At 37.2% G+C, this 22,974-nt stretch overlaps 4 protein-coding genes across 4 annotated transcripts; 1 reads left to right on the top strand and 3 right to left on the bottom strand.

Moving 5' to 3' along the window:
* Positions 1–358: 358 nt before the first annotated feature.
* On the top strand, positions 359–1,162 carry LOC110863222 (cyclin-dependent kinase inhibitor 1C). Its single transcript, XM_022112477.2, has 5 exons — positions 359–530; positions 601–641; positions 704–788; positions 860–906; positions 979–1,162. The coding sequence occupies exons 1-5, from the start codon at positions 440–442 to the stop codon at positions 1,066–1,068; spliced, it is 354 nt and encodes a 117-aa protein (XP_021968169.1). The 5' UTR covers positions 359–439; the 3' UTR covers positions 1,069–1,162.
* Positions 1,163–1,186: 24 nt separating this feature from the next.
* Positions 1,187–2,076, bottom strand: LOC110863221. The gene is made up of 3 exons (XM_022112476.2): positions 1,868–2,076; positions 1,651–1,792; positions 1,187–1,585 (listed from the first exon to the last, which is right to left on the bottom strand). Exons 1-3 carry the CDS (start codon positions 2,047–2,049, stop codon positions 1,187–1,189), a joined length of 723 nt encoding a protein of 240 aa, XP_021968168.2. The 5' UTR covers positions 2,050–2,076.
* Positions 2,077–7,521: 5,445 nt separating this feature from the next.
* On the bottom strand, positions 7,522–9,009 carry LOC110860133. Its single transcript, XM_022109198.2, has 4 exons — positions 8,475–9,009; positions 8,200–8,344; positions 7,968–8,117; positions 7,522–7,883 (listed from the first exon to the last, which is right to left on the bottom strand). Exons 1-4 carry the CDS (start codon positions 8,843–8,845, stop codon positions 7,686–7,688), a joined length of 864 nt encoding a protein of 287 aa, XP_021964890.1. The 5' UTR covers positions 8,846–9,009; the 3' UTR covers positions 7,522–7,685.
* A 1,054-nt stretch (positions 9,010–10,063) lies between these two features.
* Positions 10,064–22,659, bottom strand: LOC110857898 (unconventional myosin-X). The gene is made up of 32 exons (XM_035850264.1): positions 21,521–22,659; positions 21,370–21,435; positions 20,931–21,288; positions 20,619–20,752; positions 20,315–20,533; positions 20,154–20,238; positions 19,928–20,063; positions 19,556–19,679; positions 19,415–19,489; positions 19,220–19,345; positions 18,845–19,113; positions 18,599–18,739; positions 18,311–18,523; positions 18,052–18,221; positions 15,946–17,952; positions 15,607–15,882; positions 15,369–15,466; positions 15,212–15,282; positions 14,988–15,126; positions 14,518–14,881; positions 13,853–14,363; positions 13,559–13,769; positions 13,429–13,462; positions 13,180–13,349; positions 12,851–13,094; positions 12,611–12,681; positions 12,497–12,550; positions 12,266–12,369; positions 12,071–12,176; positions 11,820–11,835; positions 11,579–11,736; positions 10,064–11,507 (listed from the first exon to the last, which is right to left on the bottom strand). Exons 1-32 carry the CDS (start codon positions 21,629–21,631, stop codon positions 11,169–11,171), a joined length of 7,200 nt encoding a protein of 2,399 aa, XP_035706157.1. The 5' UTR covers positions 21,632–22,659; the 3' UTR covers positions 10,064–11,168.
* Positions 22,660–22,974: the final 315 nt, after the last annotated feature.

Raw genomic sequence — 22,974 nt, 5'->3', positions numbered from 1 at the left:
GAATCAGGTGAAATAGCTCACCTCAACAGAATTAAAAAATATTTCTCGGGGGTGGCCAAAATACTCAACTTTCAAACTACTACATCCCTTTGAAGATATTCTTTCAAGTTCAATAGTTTAAATCATTTGAAGGTTAGCAGTGTTAGCACAACAAAGTTTTGGCAGGTTTTATTTGATAAAGCTGCATCTGTATCAACATCACGTACAGTATCTACATATTGGCGTGCAGTTATATATCACCATGAATAAAACTAGTCTGCTACTTTGTAAACTAAAATTAAAACTTATTGACGTCAAAGAAATAATTGCGGTGTGACTCCTATTGACCATATTCGGGTATAAAATTGAGCTTATGGAGTTTCGAAGTCATTCCAGCATCGCATTCCGTTGAGTTAAAATTGTAAGAACTTGTAAAAGTTTTAGCAATCCCCTAATCAAAATGGCCCGTGGACTAGTATTCTTGGCTGCCCTTGTCGGTTGTATTGCCGTCGCAGTGGCAATAATTCCACAGAACAAGATGTACTTTGCCAGTATGTTGAATTTACACAATAATCAATTGTTCTCACTGTCTAAGGGTCGAAAAATCTTTCATCTCCACAGTTCCTCTTCCGGCTCCAGCTCCAGCTCCTGCTGCTGCTCCAGTAATTTGTTCAATGTGGTAAATATTATACTCCTGAATTATAAATCGTGTCTATTTGCACAGGCCCCTGCGCCCGCGGGTAACACAACCGCAAGCAACACGACGACCGCTGCTCCAGCAACTGCCCAGCTAAATTTCATTCCATTGGGTAAGAGCAATAATGATAATGACAATAATACTTTGCCGGGTGTTTTCATAACGTGTATCTAAAATCCACAGGACAAGTTTTGGCCAACATTTTCATCGGCATCTTTGGAACGCTAACGGTACATTAACTACTTGCGAAAGTTTTTGTTTTCAATTGCATTAAAAATTTAACTATCAATTTGTATAACCAGCCTGGAGCCCTTAACATTTCCCCCCTTGGTGCTGTGATTGGCTGGCTTCTTGGGTCCTTTTTCGGAACTGGGTGGACCGCATCGGGTTAAGATCAGTTTTGGAGCGATGCTGAATCTTTATTTCTTCATTTTATCAACTATAAATTAATTTTGCTACAAGGGGATTAAAAAATTTGCAATTTAATCTGATCACTTAATTATTAGTCATTTACAAATAATTAGAAACCAAACAGGCATACAAAAAACATAATACAAGGTATGCAAATTCGTGTCGGAGTCCGAGTCCACCATTGCACCCATATCGAGCAGATTTTATGACGTAAGCATTTGACAATGCTTTGTTTCCAGTGAAGCCAAACCCCTGCGCAAAAACTTGCCCAGTTGGCTTGAGACAGATTTTGCTCCCTTTGAAATCGGTCTCTGAAAATAGTGACCACTCGTGAGTGCCAGTGAACCAAAAGGACGCAACTGAGAATTCGGACGAGGGGATGGGCGAAGAAGGGTGAACGAGGGGGGCGTGGCTCCAACTTGTCGACCTTGTCACCTTCACGACCTGACCAGCAAACTCTCTGGAGGAGTAGAGATGTATTTCTGGCGACCTTTGATACTAGAATAAGCTTGATGTAAATTTTTTGCGCAATATTGAGGGAAATTTACTTGCTTAAGCTTTACCGAGTCCCCCACCATCCGAAAGTTGTATAAAACAGAAGCCGCCCTTCCAATACAGAACGGAGTGGGACTGCAATTGACAATATAAGTTGAGACTGGACTCCCACAATTGAAGTTGGGCGAAGGACACGACCAAATTTGCCACCTGGTTTAGCAATGGAAAAAATCTTTAAATTGACTGGTGTGCCAAATGTGTTTAAGATTTTAGACGATAACTTACATCCCCTGCAAACTCATGGAGGCAAATGTGCTGCTGTTGACATTGTTGGTTGACTCATAAATTGTTGCAATTGGCAAAGAGTTGCATGTCGAACTAGCCTCGTAAAAGCGAACGTGTTGAATTTCTCCAGTTGTCCAGCCGAAAATGATGGAGAAACCTAAGAAAACGCTCAGTTTAGCCATTTCAACAATCTTTTCAAATCGAAGAAGAAAAAAACTAATAGTATTTTCGAGTGGATAATATTTTTGATGCAAAATATCGCAATCACTAACGCAGAATGAGATCCGAAGTCGTCGCAGCCTCGCCCTTGGTTGGAGCGTATTAAAAATTTTGAGAGCTATGATAACATCATGGCCTTGCATCTTCCATGCATATTTAATATTATTTAGCAAATGGCGCATGTACATTATCTCATATCTATACCGTTATGAAGCAAAAGTAATAAAATATGGATAATTTTGCATTCCAATATTTTCAATATGTGTGAATATATGCATATAATAAATGTTTCCGGGAATTATTAAATAAAACCAGAAATGACACATTGTGCGTACCAACTTTGTTTTTTAATAACTTACAAGCAAATTACCGAAATTGCAGACATGGATCTAATCAATTAGCTAACGATCCGTCACAAATGTGTTTGTGTATCTCGCCTAAATTACTCTACTGGGCTGGCATCAAAGATTAAACAATTACAAACACCAAGAACATCATCCGACGTGTTTTACGTGAGTGAAACCATCAACCATAATATTATACGTACACACATAGATACACCACATATCTAACAAACTTGAGACAACTACTGTGATTCTCACATTGTAACAACTACGAGTACATACATGTAATGACCAACTTAATCTACTTAAGCAAATTGTAATTTATCTTCGGTTGAGTTCATTTGTAAAGTGAGTTGGTTTGGTAAAAAATGTCAAACCCTAATGCCATTTTCTTGTGCTCCGCCAAGAGCTAATTTTTGCTATCGTCGAATTTCGAGCATAATAAAAAGTAGAACTAATGAGATCTGTCACAGACATATGTACGTAGGTTGTATTGAATACCATATCGGAGAGGATAATTCGATTGGGGTATGCATTAGGAACTTATAATCAGTCTATAATTGCATTTGAATTACACTAATCCTAAAAGTAAGAATAATTTCGATGATTACAATTTTATTCCATTTTACACCCATTGTACGTTTCTCTTGCGTCCGCCAACACTAAAAATGTTTGTATTATGAGATCGAAATTGCATTGATGAATCCAATAATTTATTAATTTCTAGTATTCCTCTCACAAAGTCGACCTGTTTTACGGTATGTTTTACTGAACGCCACAATATTATGGTAGCCAACAAAAGTAGGTTAGAAGGCATATAGCTTAAAGCAAACAGCGTGTTGGTGGTGTTTGTTGAATTGTTCTATTTCTTTCTCTCTTTTCTTATGCACTCCCACACTTTTCACAGATTCGAGTACAAAGAAAATAAAAGCATTATCTGCTGGCTGCCCAGCAAGCCATAAACATTCTATTCCTCACAAAAAGTTCAGAAAGCATGGCATTCATGTAAGTGAAGTAGTTCTGCAAATGCAACTCAACTGAATTTATGCACCTGGGACAAGAAATATACTTACGTGTTGTGGGTATCAGCGTCAAAGTGCGTAAATTATGCTACACCGACAGTCTTATATAGGATAGTCCATGCATAAGTAAATGGCAGAAGTGCTACATATTCCGTACGTTGAGAATTCATTTGTTGTTACGTTGAATTGAAAACGTAAGCAGATCCCGTTACCTTTCCCACCAGGTAGAATGCAGAACCGACAATTTCATCAAGAACCTTCCGCCAGCAGCTCCTTATCTCGGGTTCATTTAGTGTTTACTTTTACCTTAATAATACCTTATGCAAAATGTGAGCAGCATGAAATGTTTGCAGTAATCAGAAGTAATGTAAGCCAGTACTCGTGTAAAGAAAGATGGATAATGGATTACGTGTAAAATGGAAATCGTCGTAATTTGCATATGTAACTCCTCAGGGAAAACGCTGTAGGATTTCTTGTGAAATTATAAGGTAATCTCCTTAGGATGAGTAACAAAAGGGTGCAATCTGACACAGGCAGTGTACGGTGAGCAAATCGGATTTTTAGTCCAAGTCGATTGTGTGACACAGAATTACATATTTCTTATCACTGCGAGGCTTACCGTCGACACGGAAGTTGACTCACTTATTTTCGCATTCCTCTGCTCTGCACAAAATGTTTCGGTAGGAAACTAAACCTTATTGTGGATTGGACATTGGTTTCCATTTTTATTCAAATCCTTAATTGTATTCTCAAAGGTAGTAGTTGGGTGATGATGAGTGAATAGGACTACGCTACATTGTGTTATAAAAAAACTCGGCGACTTTATGAAAATTGGCTACTACATTTGCTACTAACCTAACTATATAGTTGGGTATATTTTTATTTAGCATAGTAGTGCATATGAATGTATAAAAGTAGTTAGTATGCATGTAAGATTGAAGCTGTGAAAATGAGGAACATAAATACTAAGGGGTGTGATATGTGTATGTAAATACATATATAACCTAGATTCCCCACCACTTCTTAATAGAAAATAATAAATTAAAATTATGGAAGTAAATCTGTCTACCAGGTTTAAGCATTAGTTTAAGTAATTTGTTGCAAAGTTGACTGCGTAGCGAATTTAGTTCGGATCGGATAGTAAATATATAAAGAAACGAATCGCTATGCAATTTTCAAGAATTCTCATAAGCTATGTGGCATGAATCTGCAAGTATAGAAGATTATAACGAATATCCTATATCCTATAGGTTCAGATCCTATATTATCTTAAAATGTGAAAAAATTGTAGCATCTTAAGACAACAACGATCTGAGGTGCGAAATGTTCGTCGACATGCTTTTAACGTTACTGCCTTGCATTTTCATCTCTCGCACTTTGCTTGTCAAAATAGGAAGTTGTGAGTTATTAGTAGCATACACTGCATAAAGTTACAGGTTGAGAAGAAAACAAAAGCCACAGGAGGTAATAAAACGTTAAACCGCAGCAAATAAATCCCGGTTTACTTCCATACTTACCTCATTCGTTGGGCAGCAGACGCCTGTCACAAAATGAGGTAAAATTTATAACGCGGTCCCATAACGTATCAATTTATGTGTTGTACTACTGCTTGCGATGTGCCACTGCTAGTATATTTATTGATACATAGGCAATCAGAAACCCTGCATATTTGTGCACCCTCCAAACTAATCCTAAGTATATACCTTGGAATACGATAATAATACCATTGTCGTAATATCGTCTCAACCAGGGTCTTTTGACTGTTTCCTTGGAGGATTTCTAGACAGGGTCATGTCAGTTCAAAAATTCTCCAAAATTTTTTTTTTTACAGATTTTAAAGTTTGGGAATACGGACTATTTTTGTTGGGAGAGCTTGGTTGTCAAGAAAAATAAAATATTTTATAAACCGTCGTAAAATGATAACGATTTAATTTAATTGCAAATTAAAATAATTATAAAATAATTGAACTAGGATCGGTATCAAAAACGGTACGTAAAAATTTTTCGCATGCATTTATGACGTTTTATTGAATATTTTATTTTTCTTGACAACCAAGCTCTCCCAGCAAAAATAGTCCGTATTCCCAAACTTTAAAATCTGTAAAAAAAAATTTTTGGAGAATTTTTGAACTGACATGACCCTGTCTAGAAATCCTCCAAGGAAACAGTCAAAAGACCCTGGGAGCTCATGCTCGAACGCGTCCTTAACTTAGCGACGTCGTAAATTAACGACGCCTTAATAACGACAAATTATAACAACGTATGCTCATCATTTGTCGTCAAGGCGTCGGAAAATGTTGTCGTTATGAGTTTAACGACATTGTCGGAAAAAAATCGTTAAAATTTGTAATCCATTTCCGATTAAGGGAGTGGTTCACAACGATCTTGGTAACTGAGGAGTTTTGTTCTTGCGTTTACTACCACTTTATTTTAGGTGTAGGAGTGGGATAAAATTTCAACCCACTTGTAATAACTTGTCAAACTATCCAAGAAAATTCTTAAGTAAAATGGGGAAGTCATTGTGAGCAGACATGTTTTCGAGTTTTTAAAATTATGTCATAATTTAAAAAGTTACAGAATTTACAAAATCAAGATTTTAGCTTAAAATTTGTTTGGAAATTCCGTTACGGACTAAAACGGGTATTCAGAAAAATGCAAAAATACGGGTCCTCTTAATATTGAGTGTACAAAATTAGTTTTAAGGTAAATGCAACTTTGATATTTTAATCTAAAGCTAAATTTTGATACTATAAATAAGTCGTTTTGAAAAAATTAGCAAATTAATTTTTGAGCAAATTTACTATGAAAAATTGCGAATTGTGAAAAAATTTTGAGTTATCTAAAAATCTCATTTTTCATAAGCACAGAAGCGCCGCATAATTATATTTTTTCCTTCAATCTCTCTCGATTAGGACTGCCAATGACTTCGACTCGAACTGTTCGAGTCAACGCATTTGACTCATGAGTTGCTGAGGATGAGTTGAATTGAGTTTGAGTCAATTCATTTCATTCATTCAATTCATTTCAAACGACTCATTTCAAAATGAGTGACTTGAACAATAATGAGTTTGAGCTGAGTTGCGGAAACTCATTAAGAATGTTTTATTGTCAATTTACCCTTTTTAAGATTTTCACCTTGATCGTACTCAGCGAAAATTTTATTTAAAAATCAGAAGTTCAAATGGGATTATTTGGCATCTTTGTAATGCATTTACTTAATACGTTACTCTAAAAATAGGTGAGTTGAGTTTCAGTCATTGACATTTAGTTGAGTTTGAGTTGAGACGAATTTGAGTCGACTTGAGTTAGAATCGACGATTTATATTATTGAGTTGAGTTAACTCAACCCATTGTCTCAAAACTCATGGAATTGATTCAATTTTAGAAATTGCATTTGATCTATAATTACTATTTTTTCCCGTTTGTAATAATTAAAGCTCTAAAATTAAAATTTGATTTTAATTGAGATATAAATTAAAGAAATTGCATTTAAATTTAATTATGTGCCAATCTCCGATAACAAAATTTCGGGCAGTCCAGCGACCCAATTTTTCCTAAAAAAAGTTGGCGTCAACCTACGCAAACCAACATATACCCACTCCCTGGTCAACAATCGTTAATAGCTTCTCGACCCACTCCACCATAAAATATTTGCATAATATATGAACTGATCCTAATTAACAGCAAATTACGACAAATTTATCTCGTTTCGACAGCTATTTAGGCGTCGAAAACTTTTACGACAAATTCCATGGTCTTACCGACAGTTAAAGTTTTGAGCATACGTCAGTGTCGTTACTAGCGACAAGTGCTAAGGACACATGCTCAAATGTGTCCTCAGCAATACCGACATCGCTAAAAATTATTTTGAGCATGTGTCGCTAATTTTTACGACGTCGCTAAGCTAACGACGCGTTCGAGCATGAGCTCCCTGGTCTCAACAATCTCAATATGAGTCACAGGGTTGATTAAGTTGACACCTTGGTATGTTGTGGTATAGAATTGCAACCTAATCAATACTTTGAGCTGAGCTTTCATAATAAAATGAGATGCTTCAAGTAAATACATGTTTGTGACTTCAATGCTTAAAATATTTAATATGATACAAATTTCATAAATAAAAGTTACAAATATTTACACTTTGTACATTTCGCATTATATAACAGATTAAAACGTAAAATTGCATAAATAGTAATAAAACACACACATACACGTGTTCATCGCCAAATCACTTTAAGGTTTGGTAGCAACAAAATTTAAAAATTTCCACTCGACCGAGATCACCGAAGAATTGTTATCTCCCGGATGTGTCGTCACCCCTCTGCTGCTGCCCAAATTGGATGTCACGTAGTCTATCATCTCTTCCATGAAGTCGTCGTGGAACTTTTCGGGCACTGTGCTCAGTGCAGATGTGATGGTGCAAAGGAATTCCTACATTTTGATAAACAAATGTTCCAAAACATGTTGATTCGTTTTGTAATGCGTATTAACGACGATTGAAATTAGTGCACCTACGCAAAGATTTCTAATGGAAGGGAATTCCAGTTTGATGTCATTGACAGTGAATCGATCAATTCGGAACCCGCAACTGAGAAGGGAATCTTTGATGGAGGATGGAGCATCAATGTCCTCGGCATAGGTCCATGGTGCGAATGAGGAATGGTTCTGTGTGTAAGAAATGGGACATTTAATTAATCACATGAAAATCACTACACATAAACAAGGGTTACGTAAATGTGGCACTAACCGTCAATTCTTTTTTCTCTGCATATTGTGCCCACTTCTCCTGGGAAAGGAGTTGATGTGGAATGCCATAAGCTTTCGAAAATGGCACCAACATTCCTACTTGACCTCCAGGTTTCAAAAAATCATAAACTTTGCTGATAAATCCGCTGAAATCGAAATCAAAATACAAATTAAATAAACTGTATGATATAAATATGTACATATTACGGCGAAGAATTTATGATCCAAATATTTAGATATGTATAACAATAGCTATACATTTTAGTCAAGACTCACCGATAATCCTGAACATAGCAGAGCACTAAATAGGCCACAAACTTGGAAACCATTTTCTCCTTGAATGTCCATTGATACTTGTCCATGATGTCCCCAATGGCAAAATAAATGTTTTCTTTGTTCTTACAGTTTTCATAGGCGAACCGGATCATATTTGGAGAGATGTCCACTCCGCAAATACATCTCGGGTTCGGAATTTTTGGGAAGAGATACTCAGTCATAAATTGACCTGATCCGCAGCCATAATCCATGATTATATCCCCTTCCTCCCATGACATGGACTCCACAAGTTCTTCAGCATTTTTGCTGTATGTCGATGAAATTGTGGGGTTCTCTGACTTGAAAGTTTCGTAACGTAATGGGTTCTCCATTTTTATATTTCAATTAGTACAGCGAAAAAAAAAACACTTAGAATGGAATAAGACTAATTTGATTAAAATAAATATGACAATAACCAGAAAGGTTTTCGACAATAAATTTTTGGTAAAGTTGCAGTTTTAAAGATTCAGAAATTCGACTGATGCATGATACACGTGCGGACGCGTCTTTTAAGGAGGGAGGGATCATGACGCAATAGTTAATCGTAAAAAGAAATATCAACATAACATGTTGATGTTTACCAATTATGAATATTGAAACGATCAAAGTGTTGTGGTATATGATACCACGAATTGTAATCACATAATCCTCATCGTCTTGTCGTCTTGCCTGAATTTATGCGCTTATATACACGTACATACATAAGGATGTACATATAATGAATATTTTCAACTCATGAATTTCTCTCTGTTGAGCTTATCGAAAGTATGTAATTAAGTATTAATAACCGGACGAAGGGATTTGTGTATACAGATTAAGCCTGCTCAATACAGACTCCACTAATCTGTACTGCACGCTGCCACTGAATTAAACCTTCTACTGGAAATTCCGAAACAAGAAGATGAGATGAAGGGGCAACGTAGAATCTAATCTTCCACGTCATCTGTTACCAGACAGTAAGGGAAATTCCAAATCAATGGAATTTATAAATAAACCAAAATGATTACTTATGTACGTGCAATGGGACACGACATTTCATAGCCAATCTTAATTCAAGTAAAAACAAATAGCCCATTTGTATTAAAACACTTTATTCGAAAAAAGTCGGCTCCAAAATCATCCCCAACAATTTAACGGGGACTTAATTATATTTTACGGTACGCATAATTCATACTTTTAATCTACATCTCGAGCTCCAATCCAATGCCAGAAAAAGAAGGATGGACCTTCCACATGGCAAATGCGATGCTTTGCATTGAATAGCAAGACTGATTGTGAGTATTGCAAGATTAAGATTGAAAGTGGGTCACATCCCTGAGGAAAATGATTTCCGAAGGATGTACCCAGAATGTGTCGCAATAGGTCAGATTAGGTCATGCCATCACAAAATAAGTGCGATTCAGTTCTCTCCAGATTTCTCAATCTTGTTTGGAAGGAGACGATGTGGAAGGCCCACGAAGAAGACAGACAGTTTTCTGTAATTGCGTGCGTGATGATGGACATGACATTTTCTCAGATTATGCATTAAATTTAACACTCTTCTTGACCAATTATTTCGTTCTTATCTTTATTACAGATACAAGTCCAGAGCCAAAAACAGTTCAATATGTAACGATTACCGTATTAATGCTATGTGCTATGTTGCGTACATGGATTTCTGCATGCCAATATAATTTGTTTACACTGATCACAAGTCTATAAATAAATTTATCTAGTGTAAACAAGTACAATATCATTGGTTAGGGCCATCAATTTATTATGCTAATTTTAGGTCGTCTCGTTGCAATGGGTTAGGTCAATTACATAACGTTTTCCGGGTTGTTGACAAGTTTTGTATCCAATTAATGATAATAACGAGTATTCAAAATGTTTAAATTGCTCAAGAGGTGCGAGAATGGAGAATTAAATGTTCATCATCATCTCTCATCATAATTAGTTTGCTGTACGAGAAGAACAATAACAAATAAGCTTTCATTTCTGCTAATTCTGCTTATCAAACTAATAATCTTCCAGGTTATTGAGTATTTTATATAGGAAGCAGGTTGAGTTGAAGATCCATTTCGGGATACAAAGGCTTAAAATGAGCAACATGTTAAAGCGACAGAATATAAGAATCGATGAGTTATGTTGCAGTCAATGCAAGCGATCTAGCTATCAATTATCTTAATTATATTTGCCTGAAGTGAATCTATCAGCAGTAAAAAAGATGAGAATACAATGTCGGTGGTTTACTGAGAGTCTAGTTATCTTTGCAAGATGTTGACTGTGCATTAACCTTGTGGATTATTTTGACTAGATCTGTTGTAGGTTGTAGCAGATAGTTTCTAAGAATATTTCTACCTATTAACTTATGATGACAAATTTGTGATCAATAAAAAAATGAACGGTTAAACCTAACGACCAAGGTCCAATGTCCATACATAAAACTCATAAAATCAGTCAAAGGTGAATAAGTCAACTTGTGTGCGTGCCGACTTAATTCGATAATTATAACAATCAGTCTCAATTCTAAAACAAATATGCGACGTTGATTTTGTGTTTTCAGTAAAACTGCTAAAACGATTAAAAAACGAACCAATATTAATACATCGTTATGCGTGTAACCCTGTCTGTCTAATCATGCATACATAGGTCTAATCTATGTATTTATATACTTTACTGCTGTTGCCTTTGTTGAATAAGTTTCTGCATCCTTTCTTCTTGCAACTTTTGCGTCTCACTAAGAACTAGCTGAATATACTCCTTCATTAACTGACTAATCTGATACCCTTGATTTGTATTGAGAATTACTTTACTCGGCTTTGGATTGCCACTCTGTTGCTGTTGCAAGTCGTTAGTCACGAGCATAAAACATGTTGGACTCGGACTGTACGAAATTATCATCTCGTAATCGAAGGAGCAGAGAGTGTTCCTCGTTCTTTGTTGGAGAAGATGAATTCCCTGTTGATCCACAGCCAGCCACAGTGTTCTTGGCCAGTTTGAAGTGAAAGATTGCTAGCAATAACACATTCACAAATTATGTTATACACAAGTTTATGACAATTTTCTTCATAAATAAAACTAACCGTGACATCGAAAATGCTCGCTCTGTGCAGAGGCCAAGATCTAAGGAGGTTCAGTACTGCCTGCTTCGCTTGTGAGCTGGGCGTTCCAATCAGACTTTGATGATGTCGTGCGACCGCTTCATGACTCACACTGGCAGCGATTCTCGTGGGGAGACAGCCTAAAAGTTTAGTTTTTAACCATTGCTATTAAATAGTACATTACATGCACGTATGTATTAATAATGATGTGATATAGTCTTACGTGATGACACCATGACCTGAAAACAAAAAGTATAGACTCGGTTTAAAATTGTAAGACAAGGGGTAACTCCTACCGATATATCGATTATCGCGATAAGGAGGAAAGAGGTAAAGAAATAGCACAAAATGTTTATTGTATGGTCTTGTCTACATCGTGTAATTTTTAATTGTATTACACGATGTGCCTTTTAGATGTGCAATTAAATTCGAATAAACGGTCGATTTTAATATTTATGTATACGTTCTACTCACATAGTCTGGAAACTCTGCTGAGTTTGAAGAAGTTCGATAGTCACCCAGCTCTAATTGGGCCTGGAGAGCCACCAGCATAGCAGCTTCAGTTTCTGACACGGGAAATCTGCCGACAAATTATGGATCGAATTTAGCATAAAATCGTTAATATCACGTCATCACAAGGACATTATCTTAATCAGCACCCCCACTCACCTATCATTCCTCGCCTGGTGAAGAAGCTGGTGGTAAATTAGTTCCTTTTCTACTTGGTCAGAAAGTTCGACTTCGGTAAATAAGTGTTTCTTCATGACGAATTTCTGAGGAGAATATCGGTTATAATAATTAAAATTTCAAATTATTGAGCACAGTGAAATAGATTTGGCATGAATATACAGGCATACACAGAGATTACTACTTAATTAAATTAAATATTAAATGTCTTACAAACTGAAGTTGCTGATTTGTACTTCTTTGCTTCTCCCATCTGGCCATCACCTCCTATAATATTTTTATCTTTAAACTGACTTGGATCGTTAATAATTTTAATAATTTTAATACCACTGGGCGTTCATTAGGGAGAAGGGAGCGCTCCCAGTTACCGACGCTACCAAGCTCGTACAGAGAATATCCTAGTTGACAATGAGACAATACGACTTTGGATTAGTAAAGCACCGTGAGAAATAATACTTTTTGTGGATTATTAACTGAAATCTATATCTTATACCATGTACAAGTAGTTGTATCGGTATTATTAGTTATACATACATAAGTCGCAAGTAACCTTATGCAGTTAATTACCTCTGACAGATTCACTGAGCCCAATTTTTGCCATTAAACCGTGAAGCAAATCGCTGGCAGTGTCGTTGGGCGTGAAGTTGAGAACATGGTATTTGCCATCCATTAGGAAGAATCGGGCTGTCAAAGGTTTGCGGTTTATGGTGCAAAGAATTTCCTGCTTGGATGGCGACCATTGGCGCCGATGTTGAGTTGCAATTGTTCCTCCAGTGTGTGCTGTGATTGCGCTTATTGTAGATTGTAGACACTGCAAACATATTACAAATGTCATATATTTATACAAGGAATAATGCAGAGTAAATGTGTGCATGTCAATAAGTATGTTATTCAACCTTCTCAGCAAAACGTGCAAATCTTCCTTCTTCTGTTACAGTGTCTGTTCCACAGCGCTTCAAATGTGCAAAGAGATATTTCCGAACGTAAGCATTGTTCGGAGGAACCAGAGAGCAGATTAAACTCAACACTGCCCAATTCCTCTGGTTGACTTTGCTGTTCGGATCGGCTGCGAAAAAATATATAAAAATATATCGATAGGTAGATAATGCTGTTCAGATAAAAAATAGTACTATTAAACAACTTACCATGATCCGTTGTTTGTTTAATTAGTTGGGAAAACTAAATATTAAAAACATGGTATGTGTAAAATGTTACAGGTAGATACACATTACTATATTTTACTCTATTTAATGTGAAAAACAAATATTTGTTTACCAATTCGTTAATCATTGATTCCTTACGCCAGCACTTTTCTAACACGGATTGCAAATGAGATGCTTGATCTTCTTCAGTCGCAATGATCTGACCCAGGACCCCCGCAAATTGCAGTAGCATTTGAAAAACGTTAATGGCGTTAAGATTATCTTCTTCATTTTCCAGCACAGTTAATGCGCTGGTGATAGGATACTTTGAGTATGAAAAGTACCTGCGTAAATGATTATGCATGATATGAATAGTACAAAAAGGATTCAGCAATGTTCTGCAAGGAATAAATACTCCAAAACTTACTCGACTGGAAAGTCCGTCTCATACTCAAATTGCTCAAATCTTCTAACAAATTGTCGTTGCCATTGTTCATTCATCTTTGACTTGCTTAAACGTCTTAGGGTACTTTTTAATTTAACTTGCAAGTTATAGTTGTCCTTTGGTTTTCTCAAAATTCCATTTTCTATCAACAGTTTTCTACAACTGATCAAGTTTTGGTACAGCCGGAATCGATCCTCGTTTGTAATTTGTTTTAACTTTCGAATCGTTGTAGTTTTATTATCGGAGGAAGCAAGTGTTGGAGCATAGCTGGTGATGAGGTTGGCTATTTCTGATGCTGATTTGGTCTCAAATACGAAACATTTGTGTGTGTCTGGGGGAAGAGAACGGTTCAGATTTATGGTTATCAGGTTCTCCGAGGATTGTAACTGGACAGACTCAATTTGGTCGTACGAATATTCGTACATGATGAACTTGTCGTCCGACTTGATCATTGATATTCCATCGCTGGATATACCGAGCAAAAGTGTGTTCCCTGTGAGTACACAATATAATCACATACAATACAAGCATAACGCTTTCACAGCCAAACTTTCCAAGGCAAGCCACTTCCAAACCTCAAATTAGGTGACATTTTTATTGGTTGGATTATTTTAAATTTTGCTATATGAATATTGAGCGGTACGTACCGTAAAGCCAATAACCACGATACACAACGTCGAATAAACTTGTTCCATACAAAGGATATTGCATCACACAAGACAAGAAATAAATTTTTGACACCAATTCACTCTTTCCTGATCCATATTGCTTGTGTGCTTGAGCCAAAATTTGCACCCATTGAGCATGAGGTCGCATCCGAAGTATTCGAGATGGAAGATAATTTTCTACTGCCGTATAATTTTCAGTGTTATTGGTTGTCGGCGTTCCAAGAAGAACTTGCAACTGAAGTCCGGAAAGTTGGAGAGCTACTTTCTCCGAAATTGGAAAAGCGTCGAGTTTTACGACAGAATGGACAGCTTGAGCATATAGAAGGTTCACCTCAGGAGAAAGCTACATAAATATACATAAGTTAATAGAGCTACATGAATATAATATAAATATCATTGCGTATCTGACACTACATACTTGGAGACACAATCAGAAATGTGAAATGTACCTGAGGAATTTCTCGGCAACTTTGTTTGAACAATCGTTTCTTGAATATGAACCGATTGTCTCCACATGATCCAAGAGAGTTTGCGTTGGAGGTGGTGCTCCTTTGTTTTTTTAACGTTCCCACCGTGTTAGACAACATTCTGCAATTCCGTTTAATTAGAACAATTACCATTTAACTAAATCAGTTTTTCCTTCTATTTTAATCCGATTTGGTAAATGTCTCACCCTTCTTTCTGAATTTGTGGTTGCAAGGTCGCCTGCTCCCACTTGGCGATAATGTCATAAATATAATGATGCTAAAAGAAAGCAGATTAATTGATGCAGCATGAATCTTTCACATATGCCTTATCATGTGCAAAAAAATTATTATTTGCGAATATACCTTCGGAATATGTTCTTCGTGAGTTTTTCCACATTCAAAAATTGCCCAAGTGTTGTCCACGGTGGTGAGCCCAATTTTTTCCGATAGCTTGACCATGGCTGAAAAAACACATACACGCATGTATTTCTACGGTGTCTTAGAAGACTAGTAATCAGTAAGGAATATAAATCAATTTGACTACTAAATAAGTGCTACTAATTTATTAAATGCATAATAATCCCTCATTAATTGCTTATACCGTCCCAAGCAGTGTCCATCGGGCTTATATCAATCGCTTTAGTTCGACCATCCAGGAAGAAAAAGCGGCACACAATAGTCCCCAATCGGCTCATAGCTTGCACCTCCACCGAGCTGGGTGGGAATCTTCTGCAGAAATTCAGCACGTTTGAATTTCTCTTCAGATTTTCTCTGACCCACTCAACTTGATCTGAAATCCTGCTCTCTTGATAGTTCTTGTTAAGAAATGAGAGCAAGTATTTTGAGAAAACCTTGCTGGGTTGGAATGACACGATTACTGGAAAAGGTCATAATCAAGTCAATAATCGTTTCTGATTATTAAATCCAAATTTGTACTTACCAAGACATAAGAGGAGATACAATTTTTCAATTTGTTCATTGCTCTCATTTTGATTGATGAGTCTAGTGATTTGAACATACACTTCATCTCGAATTTCATCCCTTTCTAAGCCATAGGATATTAAATTTTGAATAAACTGGAGCTCTGTTTCAGGTTTGAATTCTGCTCGGGCATACTTTTGCAAATCTCGGAACATGGTGATGCTTATGCTGATGTTTGATGGATCATACAGATGTAAATGCGAATTTGGAATGGTGCTACTTTTTGTGTAGCAAATCATTTCAGCTTTGGGAACAATGTTTTCTTTGGTGGACGTAGTGGACCGCTTGGATAACAAAAAATCCCCCTTGTTCTCCCAGTCGTTGAAATACTGCAGAGCAAACTCCAACATGGGAAACTCGTCCACAAGGTGATCGTTCTTGTTGTCGGGTACATTGCAATTGCTCTGATTTTGGTTGACATTGGCAGCAATTGGTGATGGGACAGCACCACCAGAATGTGCTTGGGTTGTAGTTAATTCTTGCAGCTTTCGAGTTACAATGTTTCTCTGCGGATGAATATTTCCATTCATCGTTATTGGAGGGGTGGTACGTGATTGAAATTTTGGAACCTGAGGCAGAGGTGGTTTCTGCAAAATTTTTGTGGTCACGTTGGGACCATTCGGAATGTTGTTGTTGTTCATATTTTGTTGAAGAGGAGGAGGTGGTGGTGCGGCTGGAGGTTGAGGTGGGCCAGACATTCCGCTATCTGCTGCGGTTCCCAATGGTTTGGGTGTCAAATTTACTACCGCATGACCTTGTGTTTGACCAGTAGAACCCATAAATTTCCACGATTTGGTGGACTGTGTGGATTCAATAGAATCTCGATCCCTATGTTTGTTGAGTAGTTGAGCATCTGCGGAGGTGGGAGGAGTAGGCGTGGACTGAACGCCATTGCTGATATCATGTCTTGGTTGAATAGATTCGTAGATTGGCTCTTCATTTCCATTGCGTACCGTCGTCGTTTTTCTCTGCACCTGTGCTTTCACGTCGACTATTTTTCCGGGATGCGTTTCTTGGGACGTATTGACTTGATTATTTTGACGAGTCCGTGCGACTGCTTGTTGCTTGGCCATCGCTGCAGTCAGGGTCGGTTTCATGAGATTGACTTGGCCTCCGGTCTTGTTATTAGCTCCTGTAATGGCCCCAGGTGGAATTGGTGGAGGAGGCACCTTCGGCTCCGGGAGAGTTGGTTGGTATTTGCCGAATTTGTTTAGAATGATAGTGCTGGGAGGTGGTGGTGGGCAAATCATGTTTTCTCCTGGAGGTGGGAGCGCAGGTGGGCTTGGGGGAATGTCACTTGAATTTCCATTATCACGGCGAATGTGGTCATTTTCTTCCGTCATGTCATCCTCATATTCCGATTCCAAAGAACTCAAATTGTGTGACCCTCTATTATTTGTTGTTGTCGTGGCTTGACTTTCCAACTCATCCTCTAAATTGGCAACAAGCAAATCCATTTGAGAACCAAGCGTCTCTAAATCGTTTTCTGATGGTGTTTCATTTTTATGGTTCACTGTAGAGCTGATGATTCGGTGAATTTCTGCAGCTGCGGCTGCGTCATTATCTTTGGCTTCTGTGAGGAAAGAGAACAAATTCTCAAAACCGCTTGTCTTCCCACCAAGTCCGCCTGCTGACTGCATTTCTGATAACTCTCTGGCGAGTTTATCCAACTCTTCTTTCGCTTCTTGACTGCTGTCGAGCGACCCGTCTTCAATCGAAGACCCGTTTTCTGATTGTTGCTGGATTATGGATTTGCGCTTATTGTTGTACTCCTCTTGTTTCCGCATGGCTTCTTCAACCTTTCGCATTTCTCTCAGGGCGACCGCCACCTCTCGAGCAAACATTCCTCGTAGATGAGATTGGATAACAATTGCGGCACGACGTTTCCGAAGAAATTTAAGTCGAAGTTTCCAGGTTCGGTAAAACGCCTGAATTATTAGCGTGGCACGAAGTCTCCCAGTGTAATCTAAAGAATAAGTACATTTTTTATTTATATTTTTATTTGCTTGTCGAATATTTTTCCCTAAATGAACTTGTCGAACTTGCGAAATGAGTTTTTTCTTACTTTTTCGAACCCGGAATCCTTTCCAAATTGCTTGAATTTTAGTGGCTTTGATATTAAAAACAGCTAGCCTTTTCTCTTCCAAAGGTTCGTATATCTTTCCTCTGAGAAAAACTTTATTGTGTCCCACTTGCCACTCAGTGACTGGAAATTTAAAGCTTTGTAGAATGTCTCTGAAATTCACAATTCATGAATTCAAATTACATGACTCTTCATTTACTTAACCAGCTTAAAATTATTTCCAATTTAATGACCAACTTACTTGGTAATCTCCTTCTTTGGTGGATACGTTCTGTACTTTCCCAAAATTTTATAGCGTTTTACAAAATCCTCAAAAGAAAAATGCACGGGGTAGCCCTCACGTCGAATTCGTATAATTTCCAACATGCCCAAGTACTTTAGCTGATCCATGACCAAGTTGGTGGCATAATTGTTTGGCTCTTTGTCCATATTTGGTTTTATACATCGAATATACCTATGATGAATCAATGCTTTTTTAATTCATTGAAGAAATTGAAGTGAAACTTAAAACAATGTATGATTTGCATACCAGGGGGTAGTACTCTGCAATACTTCAACTAATGTCCCAAGTTGAATTCTAAACGCCTCACTTACTGTGGGTTTGCATTTATTAGTGTTTGCATTTCTTCCCATGGTGTTCACTCCGGCTTTTTCCCCTGCATTCGACACTCTGAAATATTTTGTGGATATAAATTTATTAATATAAGAATATGTTCGCTCACCAAGGAATAAACGCAAGAATTAATCCGACATTTGCATAGTTTGCTATACGTACCTGGCCAAAGTGGTGGTCAGAAGATCTTGATAGTTCACCAACTCTCGAACAAATTCGTTTTCAGAATCGCTAATGAAATGGAAAAAGAGGTCTTGTTGCACATCTTTATTTTTGTCCACAAACCCTTCGATTTTGTATGTGACAGGTCCAGCATAGTGCTCAATTGTGAATTCCTTTTCCCAATTACGACGATCTTCAGGTTTGATGAAGCATGCGTTGGAGTTGTGAAACTCGGTGGTAATGTTGTTCAAATACGCCAGATCAGAGCCCTGAGTAAAATGTTAAGTTTTAAATAATTTGATATTTATGTATTGACAAGTTTTGCACGTGTTTGGACAAAAATGCAGTTTTTCATACATATGTACTGGTATGTACCTTTGGTAAATGACACTGTTCGGTTAACAACTTTAAAAGACATCGGGGAGGCTTCTCTATCAGTTCCAGACAAAGTGTATTATCTGTAAACTCGATATGACTGTATTTGATGCCCTCAGCCCGGTACTAGAATAAATTGTTCAATGTTATTCAACTACAGCGTCGGAAAAATGTCATAAATTATATTAAACTTACAATTTCTTGTTCAATCGAAAAAACATATTGGTTGAAAAATTTATGCATCTTCTCATTAGCGAAATTTATGCAGAACTGGAATATTCAATAAGTTGTGACCTTAAAAACAATTCAAAAGATGACATTTTCAAAACAACATACCTGTTCAAAGCTGTTGCAGGCAAAATTTTCAAATCCGAAAATATCCAAGAGACCTAGAAATTTACTGGCATCTTGTCCAGGATTTGTGCACGTGTTAATGTGACTGATGAGCCAAGCAAATGTTCTAAAGTGTTTTAACAAACAATAGGAGAAAAAAAATATTAATTTCAATTAAGGATGTAGTCTAAAAATTATTAGAAAAATTTGATTGAATAAAATCTGTTCTACTATGTAAATGCACAGTAGAACAAATTTTATTAGATTTCTTAATGATTATTGAAGTTGTTATTTTATTGAAAGTTAAAGTGACCCACGTTTTCCATAATTACGAGCTTATAAAAGTAGCATTTACGTATGATTTTGAGTAATTACCTCGAGTATAAGGCTTTGGACATGGCATGCCTATTTTCATTGGCCTCTTGTTTTTTTAAAGGAATTTCCGTGATGTTGCCTCTCACATTGATTTGCCTCGTTAGTAAAATGTGTTGAAGATCAGCTTGTTGAAGACCTAAGGATAGAAAGGAAAATGAATATATGTGGAAAATTTACTACAATTGCTTATCAGGATTAGCAGCAAGCAAAATATTTTTTAACCAACCAAGTAGAGATGAAATTGTTCCTGTCGTGACGTCCATATCAATCTTGGACAAGGTGCACCGCTCCTCAACATCGTCAACGACTTCCTAAGAATTTATATCGACATGTTCCGTCACATTATTACAGAAAGTCTAAACAAGCGGAAACAAAAATGAAAATTACCGCAAACTCTAAATTTCCCAGCCAAAGGATAGCAGAGATCGTTTTAAAAATTCCATCAGTAAAATTGGCTGGGATTTGTAGAACGTTGAAAGCCAGTCGAAGTTGGTCGAATCTCTTGGAGTCATCAACTCCATTGAGATTGATACATCCAGATTGGTTGAGATATTTGTACGTTTGGGCTGATTTAACATGGTACTGTTTACTCAAATCTTGGCTTAGCTGTTAAAAATGCATACAAAATACTGTTGAGCCATTAATCTTAAAATATTAAAACGTGACCATAAATCCATACATACGTTCTTACCTCAGCAGCCTTGGTGAGTTGATAAAAAACATGATAGTTCCGTTCATCCTTGGTCTGAAAAGTAATTCTACTTTGTTCCAACAAATAATCTTGAATAATACATCCTCGAATCATCCATTTAGAGTCAAAACAGACTAAAGTTCCGTGTTTAATTTGGAGCATGAAATAAGGGAAGAAAATCGATTAATTTATGTATAACCAAAGGTGAGTTAAAATTCGTATGTATGCGGAAGACGATGCATTGACGCATCGTCAATGCATTCAATATAATAAAAATAAAAATTGCTGATACAAATCAAATTAACGAATTACCTTGCATAAATTTTCCGAACCGACTGCTATTATCATTACGCTGAGTCTTGGCGTTTCCAAAAGCTTCAAGGATCGTGTTAGCTTCAAGGATCTGATGTTCAACCCACGTGGATACAGTTTGATAAGAACTCTGCGATGTAATGTGACAGAGGTAGTTCAAAATAAATTTAGTACTTTCGGTTTTGCCTGCACCACTTTCCCCACTTATCACAATAGACTGGTTGCACTTAAAGTCACCACTCGACGCGTCGATCCCAGTCCGCTTCAAGGACACGTACGCTGACTCTGCGATATTGTAAATGTGCGGGGGTAGACTGAAAGCCCCTGAACTTGCATTGTGGTACTTGTTCATATAAAACTGTAACGATAATGAAGGATTATTAAGTGTGTAGTAACAAATATTGTAATGCATTTTGAATATTTAAAGTAGGAAGCCTACCTCATCGTATATATGGAGCAACTCTTTATAAGGGTTGACCGAAATTAAGATGCTTCCGGAATATGTCTGCAAACATAGCAGAAATTCAGAAATGATACTCGTACATATAATTTGCATACTAAATACTTGGATATAAAAAAGTGTGACTTACGTAAACCACATCCCTGTTGTACCGTTTGACTAACACACTATTCACCTTTTCAATATTGATGTCAGAGATCGTGGTAAGATCGTTGCTATCCTGAAGGTCGGGATCTTCCATATTTGAAGAAAATTAAGCCTGGTCGTAGACTTTGATTATTAATTCTTCAGAACAACATCTACGAATATTGACAATTTCTTTTTCATTTCCGAATATTAAAAGATTTGGGGACAACTTTGTTGAGCAGTTTTAACTAAGAAAGGAACGCGTCAACTATGCAAGTGTGAGCAAGATTTGTGGTGATGCTTTCAGGAAGAATTCGCATCATTGCTTTATCTGACTCGTCATTGTCTCTCTAACCAACCAACCAACCACCCCAGCAAAATAAGGGATTCGCAATATGAATGTGCAATCAATAATGCGAATGAATGACTCATGCACAGGATTTGCGATGACTTGTCGCGTTCACTACACACAATTCCTTCCCCCTCTTGAGTACCACACCACTGTAATTCTCCTAATACCACTTTCTTCAAAAAGCATGTTTACCAGCCGCACTGGTCCCTGGTAGATGCGTCATTATTAGCCGTGGATTAGACATGGCTCACAATATACTTACAAGTTTTTCTTCTGTTCTAAAAACTTCCTAGGGATTTTTATTGTCATTGTTTAAATTTTAGATTGCTCATAACTAAAATGGCCTTACTATTTGCAATAGTACAACAACGCCGATTAAGTGGAAATTGTTATTAAACACTCCAGTCACAATTAACTCGAGTGGTGCTCGGTCCAGGAATTTCGGAGAGAGCACACCTCCTCTCCAACGAAGCAAGTCTCTTGTGTTTGCGTTTGCTGAAGATGTTGGTGAGACTGTAGGATCGGGATGTTTTTGGATTGAGTTCAATGGACCCGGTCCGGGTATTTGGCCACGGGTAGTTTGTACAATGTAGGCAGTCCTATATCCACTTTGTACCAATGCAACTTGTAACCTAGATCCAAACACAATTGTCTCCTTCCTCCTACCTCTTGAGACTAGTCTGTAAGAGACGACAACTAAATACTTCGTCACTTCATGGCATCAGTTGCAAATCTGATGAATGAATTTTGTTGCTCGACTCTGATATATCGTCCAACTATGAAATAAGGGTATGCAATAAGCAGTGAGATTCACAGGGCAAGGCATGATAACAATATGGCATGCATGGAAATAGAAGGGTTGTCTTGTCGGCTGATGCACACGGCGGATATAAAAAGAGTGTTTTACTTTTTTGTGACCCAACCATCCATGCCTTTTCGGGGTATATTCGGGAACTCTCGCTACCTTGTTTATTACATCCTTTTTCGTTTCAAGTGAAGCAGGAACCAGGTTTTGGTCCGTGTATGTGAGGGCTTCCTAAGTTGTAGGAAGAAACATCTTATTACACATCTTGCATTTATACTTAAGTAGGTACTAGCATGCATGC

This window comes from Folsomia candida, unplaced genomic scaffold, assembly GCF_002217175.1.
Source record: "Folsomia candida strain VU population unplaced genomic scaffold, ASM221717v1 Fcan01_Sc001, whole genome shotgun sequence".
Classification (NCBI taxonomy): Eukaryota; Metazoa; Arthropoda; class Collembola; order Entomobryomorpha; family Isotomidae; genus Folsomia; species Folsomia candida.
The sequence above is the reverse complement of the archived record's forward strand: the minus strand, read 5'-3'. Positions and strand labels throughout refer to the sequence as shown.